At 48.8% G+C, this 13,389-nt stretch overlaps 1 protein-coding gene across 1 annotated transcript in view; it reads right to left on the reverse strand.

The window, feature by feature from the left end:
• Nucleotides 1–13,389, reverse strand: part of LOC128687978 (muscle-specific protein 300 kDa-like) — a 69,710-nt gene that overhangs the window by 29,449 nt on the left and 26,872 nt on the right. The window contains exon 2 of the mRNA XM_070083679.1: nt 1,667–1,865. Coding sequence (XP_069939780.1) covers nt 1,667–1,865 — 199 coding nt within the window. The remainder of the gene's footprint in view (nt 1–1,666; nt 1,866–13,389) is intronic.

A 13,389-nucleotide genomic window follows, 5' to 3' on the forward strand; every position in this document is an offset into this window, starting at 1 on the left:
GCGATGGAAGCGCTCAGATAAAGGCTTCCGGTGTTAAGAAACTCGGACTTGAGAAGTTTCTCCATCTTGAAAGATCTCCCTCTAGGGCTTTTGTCATAAACGACCCCAGGCCTTTTCATTCGTAAGGATTTCGACTCTGAAGAAATTCAGTCTTCACGGAGTTTAAAGCGAAAAGAAATTTCATATTGAAAGATTTCCAGCCAGAAGTTTTCTGGATTAAATGACTTCCAGTGTGAAATAATGTTACTCTCTGGATTTTTTTGCATGCTAAAGTTCCATCCCACTGATCCTCCAGATGGAAGAATTTTATATGTGAGTGGCCTCCAGGAATATCCCAACTTGAAGTCCTTCAGTCGTAAAGGACAGCGATGCAATGCAATCTCCTTCAGGAGGGATATTCATGCTGAAAAGACTTTGCTTAAGTTTTTGAAAAGATCTCCCATCTGAGGATCATAAAGTATGATATTTTCACTTAAAAAAAAGAGTAGAGTTCAAATTATCTCATTTTAGGCCGAGTGTAAGATCTTAATTTAGGCACTAAGCAAAGGAAATCTTTTACAAAACACTACAAACAAGGACTCTGAAAAATACCCAAAAAAACATTAATATTTTTTTTAGCTGATTGTTGAATAAGTTGCCAGAAGTGTTGACGGTGCAAATTATGCTTTAAAAATTTCTAGTCAAATACTCCTTTAAAACCACATTTTTAAAATAAGCTCATTGAGAATAATATACGACCAAATACGATGAGATACCTCTCAGACAAGTCCATTAGATATGTTTTTTTTTTAAGTTTCCAGAGTGACATTTCTTCATGATTATTCAAAAGATTATTTAGAGGAGTTTGAGTGTCAGTAAGGGAATAAAAATGAAAATCATCGGGAGTCATCACAGCTTCTGAGAGAAGTCTGTACTCTGGTGGCAAGATTGTCAAAACTCACCGATCGTCCGACCTTCACTTCGATGACCTAACCTACACACCTCTGGTCTGGTCTCTACACCAATAACCTAACCTTCAAGTCTCTTCTAATTGACTGCTGCAATTGATGAACTGCTTGAGATTCGATTCGTGCATCTACACAATAACTCTTCATCTGGTTACCTCGGTGGACTAGTGAAAAAGAAGACACGACGAGATATAAACCGAAATAAAATTCTTGGGTCTTAGAGGAATATGAACAGAAAGAGAAATGGATTTCCCAATTTTTAACTCTAGTGACTAAGGTGTACATGAGAAACGACACGAAGTATAAACAAAATATAAAATTATTAAAGGTGATGCCTGGAACAAGCCAGACTCTTTTAGTTCCCGTTAACACACAGAAGTTAACTAATCTGTGAGGGTAACTTCTGTGCGGCTAACAAACTCCATCAAATCCCCTGATTCCAAATAAACGAGGGAGATGCAAGTTATAAAACCGGTTAACGAACACTTGTCTACATAGACAGACAGCATATTCTTTAGCTTGAAAAGGACAGGGGAGTCACTAAATGTAGAGGTAGTAATCGAAACAGTGAACGAACACTTGCTTAGTTAACGAACTTCAGCCAAAACTTCTAGCTTTAGCCAAACCATCTATCGTCTCGTTACAGAGAGAGTGAGCCACTAGCGTGAGAGATCGAAGCTCGCGCCCTTCCCTACAACCTGTGAGTGCCAGTCACGTACTCTGTGCCTCCATGGTAGGTCCCATGAGCCCGGTGTGGCGCTCTATCATAGCCTCCAGCTTCTTCTTCTCCTGCGCCTTCACAGCCTTGTCGCGTCCAGAAAGGTTCTCCTCTCCCTCGCTGCTGTGGGCAGACAACTTCTCCAGCATCATGTCTAGCCACGACTTGGTGCCTTCCTTGTCCAGGTCTCGACATAGTGACTGATGGGATGGACGGGGCAAGGAGAGAGAAATAATGGAAGGGGGAGAAAGGGAGAGGTGAAGGCATAAAAAAATGGATGGATGTACAATGGAAGAGCGAGCGATTAAGAGATAATGAAAATAGAAGAAAGAGATAGGTGGAGAGGTAACAGAAGAAAACAAGAAAAATTTGGTAAAAAAGAAGTTGCCGAAAAGGTCATATACGAGAAGTGGAGAGATGGAGTAACCAGGAAGCGAAAGATCACAGAAGAAAAAGTCGTATCGCAGAGGTCATAAGAAGTTAAGAAAGAGTTCAAAGGATGTAGAGATTAATAGGAAAGAAGAGAGAGAGAGAAAGAGAGAGAGAGAGAGAGAGAGAGAGAGAGAGAGAGAGAGAGAGAGAGAGAGAGAGAGAGAGAGAGACAGAGAGAGAGAGAGAGAGCCATGGATAAGATATACGAGATGAGGTTCAATGCACGACAGCGTTCAGATAAAAAGTTCGGTGACAGAGGAGAGGCAGAAGATAGGATGCGGAGGAACATTTGAGAGAGGATGAAGAAAGAGGAATCAGGTTTTACACACGGGAAAGTTGTTTACGACGAGGGAGGTAGAAGGATGGAAGAGAAAGAAAGAAAAGAAAGTGTAATTAGACGTGTGGGAGATAGAAGGTAAAAAATAAACAAGCAAAAATTGCAAAATATTCTTTCATCCCAATTTCGAGCAACTGGGAGAAAGATTAACTTAAGTTTATCAAGTTGAAACTTTAAAACTTTGGACTTATGGATGTATAATTTATTTTTTATTTCTAAAATAAACATAAAAAAACATATTTTAATGAGATTAATAAAGATTATTAAACTCGACATATTTAAACTGAAAAAAAAATGCTTCTGTATAAATTCATTCGTAAATAAATTTCATTATGCTTTCAACCTGAAAAAAAAATAAAAAAAAAAATAAAAAAAATCTGTTCTCAGGCAATTTTAAAATACGAAACTGTCAGCATAAGTATGATGCATGCACGAGTTATGTTCAATATATTTCAACATGCACACACTAAACACGAGTTCAAGTGAACACAGTTACAAAGAAATAACCTAGTGTATGAGGCTGTCATCTACAACCCTTCACCCAATAACAGAAAAAAATACATGGCAAGACTTGAGACCTATACAGAGTCAGCTGTGTGCTCCTCCTCCCCAGACTTCAGGCAGAGTAATCTCTGTGAGCTACCCTGGGGAGAACCCAGGGTAAAGGTATTCCTCTCCCTCCACAGATATCAGAGGGAAGGAAATATATGTACAGCTATTCCCGCTCTGCGCAATTGTCTGTTTCGTTAATGTGAGTGGCTGGCAGGATGGAGGCGAGAGTTGTACAGCCTCGCAGTGGAACTCAACCTCATATCTTAGTGATTATTTTATTTTTTTGCTGGGTCGCTTGCACCCATCGCCTGGGTCTGGGTCGCCTGCACCCATCGCCAGGGTCTGGGTTGCTTGCACCCATCGCCTGGGTCTGGGTTGCTTGCACCCATCGCCTGGGTGTGGGTCGCCTGCACCCATCGCCTGGGTGTGGGTCGCCTGCACCCATCGCCAGGGTCTGGGTTGTTTGCACCCATCGCCTGGGTGTGGGTCGCCTGCACCCATCGCCTGGGTCTGGGTCACCTGCACCCAACGCCTGGGTGTGGGTCGCCTGCACCCAACGCCTGGGTCTGGGTCACCTACACCCAACGCATGGGTCTGTGTCACCTGCACCCATCGCGAGGATCTGCGTCACCTGCACCTATCGCCTGGGTCTGGGTCACCTGCACCCATCGCGAGGATCTGGGTCACCTGCACCCATCGCCAGGGTCTGGGTCTCCTGCACCCACCGCCTGGGTTTCTTGGCAGCTGTTATTTACCTCACATGAATCTCTTCTGGGCCCTGATGTTGCTGCAATAAAGATATTCTTTATTTTTTGAAGTATTACTGATATTCTCTTGGTCTTTTTTCAAATATATATATATATATATATATATATATATATATATATATATATATATATATATATATATATATATATATATATATATATATATATATATATATATATATATATATATATATGCACAGAATTTATCCAGTAAACTTGACTCATTCATTTACGTAACTCCGAAGCTTTAAGCCGGTGCTGATCAGACGCCGGTCCTGACGCCGACGCAAACGTTGAGACTGTACAAAGAGAAAGAAGTTAAGATAGTGAGCTCGAGGCGACAATTCAGGGCCCACGACGCCTTCTATTAACCCTCTCCAAAACAATTTGGGTTGAAGAATTATGAGACCACTAGCCAGAGATATAGAGCCGTTCCATAATAGACCAGGCCAAGTCTTTCTCCAAATTGGATACATATTTTGCAAGTTTGATTCAGCTGCTGGGCGGTGGTGTGAGGGTGGTGGTGTGAGGGTGGTGCTGTGAGGGTGGTGCTGTGAGGGCGGTGGTGTGAGGGCGGTGGTGTGAGGGTGGTGGTGTGAGGGTGGTGCTGTGAGGGTGGTGCTGTGAGGGCGGTGGTGTGAGGGTGGTGGTGTGAGGGTGGTGGTGTGAGGGTGGTGGTGTGAGGGCGGTGGTGTGAGGGTGGTGGTGTGAGGGTGGTGCTGTGAGGGTGGTGGTGTGAGGGTGGTGGTGTGAGGGTGGTGCTGTGAGGGTGGTGGTGTGAGGGTGGTGGTGTGAGGGTGGTGGTGTGAGGGTGGTGGTGTGAGGGTGGTGGTGTGAGGGTGGTGGTGTGAGGGCGGTGGTGTGAGGGTGGTGGTGTGAGGGTGGTGCTGTGAGGGCGGTGGTGTGAGGGTGGTGGTGTGAGGGTGGTGGTGTGAGGGTGGTGGTGTGAGGGTGGTGGTGTGAGGGTTGTGCTGTGAGGGTGGTGGTGTGAGGGTGGTGGTGTGAGGGTGGTGTTGTGAGGGTGGTGGTGTGAGGGTGGTGCTGTGAGGGTGGTGCTGTGAGGGTGGTGGTGTGAGGGTGGTGGTGTGAGGGTGGTGTTGTGAGGATGGTGTTGTGAGGGTGGTGTTGTGAGGGTGGTGGTGTGAGGGTGGTGTTGTGAGGATGGTGTTGTGAGGATGGTGTTGTGAGGGTGGTGGTGTGAGGGTGGTGGTGTGAGGGTGGTGGTGTGAGGGTGGTGTTGTGAGGGTGGTGGTGTGAGGGTGGTGCTGTGAGGGTGGTGCTGTGAGGGTGGTGGTGTGAGGGTGGTGGTGTGAGGGTGGTGTTGTGAGGTTGGTGTTGTGAGGGTGGTGTTGTGAGGGTGGTGTTGTGAGGGTGGTGTTGTGAGGGTGGTGTTGTGAGGGTGATGTTGTGAGGGTGGTGTTGTGAGGGTGGTGTTGTGAGGGTGGTGTTGTGAGGGTGGTGTTGTGAGGGTGATGTTGTGAGGGTGGTGTTGTGAGGGTGGTGTTGTGAGGGTGGTGTTGTGAGGGTTGTGTTGTGAGGGCGGTGGTGTGAGGGCGGTGTTGTGAGGGTGGTGTTGTGAGGGTGGTGGTGTGAGGGTGGTGGTGGTGTGAGGGTGGTGGTGTCTTGGTGGTGGTGTGAGGGTGGTGGTGTGAGGGTGGTGGTGTGAGGGTGGTGGTGTGAGGGTGGTGGTGGGAGGGTGGTAGTTGTGTGAGGGTGGTGGTGTCTTGGTGGTGGTGTGAGGGTGGTGGTGTGATGGTGGTGGTGTGAGGGTGGTATTGTGATGGTGGTATTGAGAGGGTGGTGTTGTGATGGCGGTGGTGTGAGGGTGGTGATGTGAGGATGGTCGTGAGATAGTGGTGGTGTGAGGGTGGCGGTGTGATAGTGGTGGTGCGAGGGTGGTGGTGTGATAGTGGTGGTGTGGGGGTGGTGGTGTGAGGGTGGTGGTGTGATAGTGGTGGTGTGAGGGTGGTGTTGTGATGGTGGTATTGAGAGGGTTGTGTAGTGATGGTGGTGGTGTGAGGGCGGCGATGTGAGGGTGGTGGTGAGATAATGGTGGTATGAGGGTGGTGGTGTGAGGGTGGTGGTGTGATGGTGGTGGTGTGATGGTGGTGGTGTGAGGGTGGTATTGTGATGGTGGTATTGAGAGGGTGGTGTTGTGATGGCGGTGGTGTGAGGGTGGTGATGTGAGGATGGTCGTGAGATAGTGGTGGTGTGAGGGTGGCGGTGTGATAGTGGTGGTGCGAGGGTGGTGGTGTGATAGTGGTGGTGTGAGGGTGGTGGTGTGAGGGTGGTGGTGTGATAGTGGTGGTGTGAGGGTGGTGTTGTGATGGTGGTATTGAGAGGGTTGTGTAGTGATGGTGGTGGTGTTAGGGCGGCGATGTGAGGGTGGTGGTGAGATAATGGTGGTATGAGGGTGGTGGTGTGAGGGTGGTGGTGTGATGGTGGTGGTGTGAGGGTGGTGTGAGGGTGGTGTAAGAGTGGTGTGAGGGTGGTGTACGGATGGTGTGATGGTGGTGGTGTGAGGGTGGTGGTGTGAGGGTGGTGGTGTGAGGGTGGTGGTGTGATGGTGGTGGTGTGAGGGTGGTGTTGTGATGGTGGTGGTGGTGTGATGGTGGTGGTGTGACAGTGGTGGGAGGAAGGTTCTGGTGTGAGGGCGGTGGTGTGAGGGTGGTGGTGTGAGGGTGGTGGTGTGAGGGTGGTGGTGTGAGGGTGGTGTGAGGGTGGTGGTGTGATAGTGGTGGTGTGAGGGTGGTGTGAGGGTGGTGTAAGAGTGATGTGAGGGTGGTGTACGGGTGATGTGATGGTGGTGGTGTGAGGGTGGTGGTGTGAGGGTGGTGGTGTGAGGGTGGTGGTGTGAGGGTGGTGGTGTGATGGTGGTGGTGTGAGGGTGGTGTGAGGGTGGTGTAAGAGTGGTGTGAGGGTGGTGTACGGATGGTGTGATGGTGGTGGTGTGAGGGTGGTGGTGTGAGGGTGGTGTGAGGGTGGTGTAAGAGTGGTGTGAGGGTGGTGTACGGATGGTGTGATGGTGGTGGTGTGAGGGTGGTGGTGTGAGGGTGGTGTTGATTCGTATGATAAGGTGTGTTAGAGTGCCTCAGGATGCCGGAAGATGTGAGAGAATTCCACGGAGAGTTAGAGTAAAAGGGTTCTGCTGGATGCCAGTGTGTGTATATTTTAGTTACAAGGATTGCCAGTGTGAACGTGTGTGTGTCACTGTGTGAGAGAGGGAGTGTGTGTGTGTATGTGTGTATGTGTGTGTGTGTGTGTGTGTGTGTGTGTGTACTCACCTAATTGTATTCACCTAGTTGTTTTTGCAGGGGTCGATTCATAGCTGTTGGCCCCGCCTCTTCTCTGGTTACTACTAGGTCCACTCTCACTTCTCCATGAGCTTTATCGAACTTCTTAAAGCTATGTATGGATCCTGCCTCCACTACATCTCTCTCTAGCTTGTTTCACTTCCTGGCAATTCCATGACCGAAGAAATACTTCCTAACATCTCTGTGATTTATCTGAGTTTTCAACTTCTAGTTGTGATCCCTTGTTCCTGTGTCCCATCTCTGAAATATCTTATCCCTATCCACATTGTCAATTCCTCTCAGTATGTCGATATCATGTCCCTATCTCTCCTGTTTTCTAGTGTCGTCAGGTTGATATACCTTAACCTCTCCTCGTAGGACCTACCCCTTAACTCCGGGACTAGTCTTCTTGCATACCTTTGCACTTTCTCTAATTTCTTGATGTGCTTGGCCAGGTGTGGGTTCAAAACTGGTGCTACATAGTCCAATATAGGCCTGATATACACGGTGTACAGTCTAGAACGACTCCTTACTGAGATGTCGGAATGGTATTCTTAGATTAGCTAGGCGCCCATATGCTGCAGTAGTTATTTGGTTCATGTTCGCCTCAGGAGATGGGCTCGATATACTCACCCAAGATCCTTTTCCTTGGGTGAGGTTTGTAGCCCGTGGCCCCCTAGACTGTACTTTGTCTGCGGTCTTTGCCTTTACCCGCTCTTCAAGACTTTGCACTTGGTGAGGTTGAACTTCAGAAGCCAGTTACTGGACCAGGCCTGCAACCTGTCCAGAACCTTTTGTAGTCTTGTGTATGTGTAGAGGCGGTGGGACTCACCTATTAGTGGTTGGAGGAGTCGAGTCACAGCTTCGGGCCCTGCCTCTTCGCTGGTCGCTACTAGGTCCACTCTCTCCCTGCTCACTGTGTGTGTGTGTGTGTGTGTGTGTGTGTGTGTGTGTGTGTGTGTGTGTGTGTGTGTGTGTGTGTGTGTGTGTGTGTGTGTGTACTCGCCTATTTGTGATTGCAGGGGTCGAGGCCACAGCTCCTGTGTGTGTGTGTGTGTGTGTGTGTGTGTGTGTGTGTGTGTGTGTGTGTGTGTGTGTGTGTGTGTGTGTGTACTCACCTAATTGTACTCATCTAATTGTAGTTGCAGGGGTCGAGATTCAGCTCCTGGCCCCGACTCTTCACTGAACGCTACTACTAGGTCCTCTCTCTCCCTGCTCCATGAGCTTTTCCATACCTCGTCTTAAAGCTATGTATTGTTCCTGCCTCCACTACATCACTCGCCAGACTGTTCCACTTCATGACCACTCTATGACTGAAGAAATACTTCCTAACATCCCTGTGATTCATCTGAGTCTTCAACTTCCAAGAGTGTCCCCTTGTTTCTGTGTCCCCTCTCTGGAACATCTTGTCTCTGTCCACCTTGTCTTCTCCACGCAGTATTTTGTATGTCGTTATTATGTCTCCCTTAACCTTCCTGTCCTCCAGTGTTGTCAGGCCGATTTCCCTCAACCTTTCTTCGTAGGACATTTCTTTTAGCTCTGGAACTAACCTTGTCGCAAACCTTTGCACTTTCTCTAATTTCTTAACGTGCTTGACCCGGTGCGGGTTCCAAACTGGTGCTGCGTACTCCAGTATGGGCCTGGCGTACCCGGTGTACACTGTCTTGAAAGATTCCTTACTTAGGTATCGGTGTTATACTCACCCCAAGATTTTTCTCCATGAGCGAGGTTTGCAGTCGTTGACCACCTAGCCTATACTCTGTCTGTGGTCTTCTTTGCTCTTTTCCGATCTTCATGGCTTTGCATTTGGCAGGGTTGAATTCGAGAAGCCAGTTGCTGGACCAGGCGCCCAGTCTGCCCAGGTCTCTTTGAAGTCCTGCCTGATCCTCATCTGCTTTAATTCTCCTCATTAACTTCACATCATCTGCGAACAGGGACACCTCTGAGTGTATCCCTTGTGTGTGTATCTAAGAGAGAGAGAGTGTTCCACGGGGTGCCAGAGTATGTGAGCATGCCAAGGGGTGCCAGAGTGTGTGTAAGAGTGCCACAGGGTGCCAAAGAAAGAGTAAGTAGGGTTGGCACTGTGGACAGGCCGGCTTGACCAAGAATACCTCACAAGACCAGTGCATGTCAGCCAAGAACTCACCACCACCACCATCTCTACCATTAACACACTACTAACACCGCTACCACCATCATCACCACTACCACTAATACCACCACTACCACCACCACTACCATCATCACCCTCAGATATTGCCACTATCAAATCTTTAATAACAAACAATAACATACAGGTTTGATCAATTGTATCAGCACTCTCTCTCTTTCCCTCTCCTCCTTTACCTCACCCTCTTCCTTCATCGAATCTTCTCCCTTCCCATCTTCTCTATTTACCTACCTCTCATTTTCTGCCCAGCTCACCCAACCTCCCTTCTTCAGTCCTGTTCTTCCACTTCCTTCCCATTCTTTTTTATCGACAGCTCTTTCTATATTACCACCTAGCTCACCTTCCAAGCATTCCATCCCCCACAACTATCCCTTCCTTCCTTTACTCATCCAGTTATTCCTGTCGTCTTGGTTATGACCGTCATACCTTCACGGCAACATGGCTACACAGCGTTTTAAAGGCTTTAAAATACAGCAAATATTGCGCTCTGCAGTTTATTTAAAGTAGCCACATGCTGGGCCGCCCCTCTCACAAACCCAGCCAGGACTATCATGGGTTATAACCCATGAGAGATGGATCTGTTGAGTTAGACGTGTCAACACTTAGGTATATTCATTGTTGATACGTTTCTCGCCTAGGCAGCAGGCTTCTCCAGTCTAATACGGGCAGGAAACAGAGTGGAGAGGTAATTTTACGGGGATCAGTCCCTTAGCCTAAAACAAAGGCATGAAAACTCACTTTCAGCTCTATAATATAGGCCTTCCTGCCTCGTGCCTCTGCTTTATGCTAAGGGACTGACTACCTTCTATCGAAAATGAGGGACTAGTCACTTTAAAATTACATCACTTTTACTGTCTCCAGCTTTATAATAACTTGTATTCAACTGAAGAAGCCTGCTGCGCAGACGAAATGTTTCGACAATAAATATACGCAAGTGTTGTGTTTGCGTCTTACTCATCAACTCGTCAGTACTGTATACCATTTACAATGATACGATAGACGGGTACGAGTGAGTAAAGTGAGTAAGGCTATGATAACATAAGATAGGCAGCTGCGAGTGAGTAAAAAAACTGAAGAACTGGGATAACCCAAGAGAGACAGCTACGAATATGCAAAGCGAAATAAGAGAGACGCTAACAACAACAAAAACTGTTATAACAGAATTCACCTCTGCAAAACCTGCGTCATAATTTCCTTCAACATGCAAATTTCTGTCGCCAGGTTGGCGAGGCATGACCTACCAGTTTATCGAAAACACTCGGCCGCTTAGCGGCAAATTTGGCGCTTAACGAATGTGTCAATCATGCACGGACCGACATTACCTCATCAGCATCTAAATTGTAGTCATTACAACACTGTCGGGCGTCCATAACAAACAAAAAAAAATAAATCGAAGGGAACTAAATGACGATAAAATAAAAGAGGCCACATAATAATTTGAAAATACCGAATAGACGATTTTTTTTTTTTGGGAGGGGGGGACTAAAGAAAAACTTTATTAGGACTAACTCCTGAGGATAAATGAACCTGGATAATCCATGAGTCAAAGACAGTGGTTTATTTTCACTAGACTGTTAGGATATCTCACGATGCCATCTACAACAGTCTATTAACTTCTATGCATTTACCTTTAATTCGGCCTTCTATATTCTAAGTCGATTTCCCACACACTGCAATGAAGATGCCAGAATGTTGCTCGTGTCTGTTATTCATCTACATGTCTGTATTATTCGCCATTTATATAATTATTCTGACACACCTTTGCGGTCATCAGCTGGGTAAACATGGATACCAGGTGTTGATACGCTAGTCCATACATCCCCTCACGACCTCCAGTGAATCCTCTGGACTGAACGCCCCGGACTGAACGTTCTGGACTGAACGCCCCGGACCGAATGCTCTGGATTAAATGCCATAGATTGAGGTAAGAGGCATTCACTGCTGAAAACTAACAGCTGCATTTATATAATATCTCTAAGACATATTCTTCAAGTTTGATCGTTAGGAGTTAGGCAAGAAATGTGTGGTGTAAAAATTGTCTTCATAAGAACATGAGAACAGAGGAACATTGCAGGCCTACAGGACCAGGAACACTGCAGTAGGCCTATAGGAGCACGAGCACTTCAGTAGAGCTACAGGACCAGGAACACTGCACTAGGCCTACAAGACCAGGAACACTGCAATAGGCCTACAAAACCAGGAATACTTCAGTAGGCCTACAGGAACAAACTAGGCATTAGCAAAGCTTCGAATTATATTGAGCACCTCACCCAATGACAGACCCGAATATCTGCTATTTCCCTCAAGTTCATCTTTCAGATGTACACTTCAGACTGGGTTACGAGTCCCCTCTAAACTAGCAGCCCCCACTACACTAGCAGTCAACTGCACTAGGAGTCCCCACTACACTAGCAGTCCCCGCTACACTAGCAGTCCCCACTACACTAGCAGTCTCCGCTACACTAGCAGTCCCCGTTACACTAGCAGTTCCCGCTACACTAGCAGTCCCCGCTACACTAGCAGTCCCCGCTACACTAGCAGTCCCCACTACATCAGCAGTCCCCGCTACCCTAGCAGTCCCCGCTACACTAGCAGTCCCCGCTACACTAGCAGTCCCCGCTACACAAGCAGTCCCCGCTACACTAGTAGTCCCCGCTACACTAGCAGTCCCCACTACACTAGCAGTCCCCGCTACACTAGCAGTCCCCGCTACACTAGCAGTCCCCGCTACACCAGCAATCCCAGCTACACTAGCAGTCCCCGCTACACCAGCTGTCCCCGCTACACTAGCAGTCCCAGCTACACTAGTAGTCCTCGCTACACTAGCAGTCCCCGCTACACTAGCAGTCCCCACTACACTAGCAGTCAACTGCACTAGGAGTCCCCACTACACTAGCAGTCCCCGCTACACTAGCAGTCCCCACTACACTAGCAGTCTCCGCTACACTAGCAGTCCCCGTTACACTAGCAGTTCCCGCTACACTAGCAGTCCCCGCTACACTAGCAGTCCCCGCTACACTAGCAGTCCCCACTACATTAGCAGTCCCCGCTACCCTAGCAGTCCCCGCTACACTAGCAGTCCCCGCTACACTAGCAGTCCCCGCTACACAAGCAGTACCCGCTACACTAGTAGTCCCCGCTACACTAGCAGTCCCCACTACACTAGCAGTCCCCGCTACACTAGCAGTCCCCGCTACACCAGCAGTCCCCGCTACACTAGCAGTCCCCGCTACACCAGCAGTCCCAGCTACACTAGCAGTCCCCGCTACACCAGCTGTCCCCGCTACACTAGCAGTCCCAGCTACACTAGTAGTCCTCGCTACACTAGCAGTCCCCGCTACACTAGCAGTCCCCGCTACACTAGCAGTCCCCGTTACATTAGCAGTATCCGCTACACCAGCAGTCCCCGCATCACTAGCAGTCCCCGCTACACTAGCAGTCCCCGATACACTAGCAGTCCCCGCTACACTAGCAGTCTCCGCTACACAAGCAGTCCCCGCTACACTAGTAGTCCCGGCTACACTAGCAGTCCCCACTACACTAGCAGTCCCCGCTACACTAGCAGTCCCCGCTACACCAGCAGTCCCCGCTACACTAGCAGTCCCCGCTACGCCAGCAGTCCCCGCTACACCAGCAGTCCCTGCTACACTAGCAGTCCCCGCTACACTAGCAGTCCCCGCTACACTAGCAGTCCCCGCTACACTAGCAGTCCCCGCTACACTAGCAGTCCCCGCTACACTAGCAGTCCCCATTACACTAGCAGTCCCCGCTACACCAGCAGTCCCCGCTACACTAGCAGTCCCCGCTACACTAGCAGTCCCCGCTACACTAGCAATCCCCGCTACACTAGCAGTCCCCGCTACACTAGCAGTCCCCGCTACACTAGCAGTCCCCGCTACACCAGCAGTCCCCGCTACACCAGCAGTCCCCGCTACACCAGCAGTCCCCGCTACACTAGCAGTCCCCGCTACACTAGCAGTCCCCACTACACTAGCAGTCCCCGCTACACTAGTAGTCCCCGCTACACTAGCAGTCCCCGCTACACTAGCAGTCCCTGCTACACTAGCAGTCCCCGCTACATTAGCAGTCCCCGCTACACTAGCAGTCCCCGCTACACTAGCAGTCCCCGATACACTAGCAGTCTCCGATACACTAGCAGTCCCCACTACACTA

This window comes from Cherax quadricarinatus, chromosome 10, assembly GCF_038502225.1.
Source record: "Cherax quadricarinatus isolate ZL_2023a chromosome 10, ASM3850222v1, whole genome shotgun sequence".
NCBI lineage: Eukaryota > Metazoa > Arthropoda > Malacostraca > Decapoda > Parastacidae > Cherax > Cherax quadricarinatus.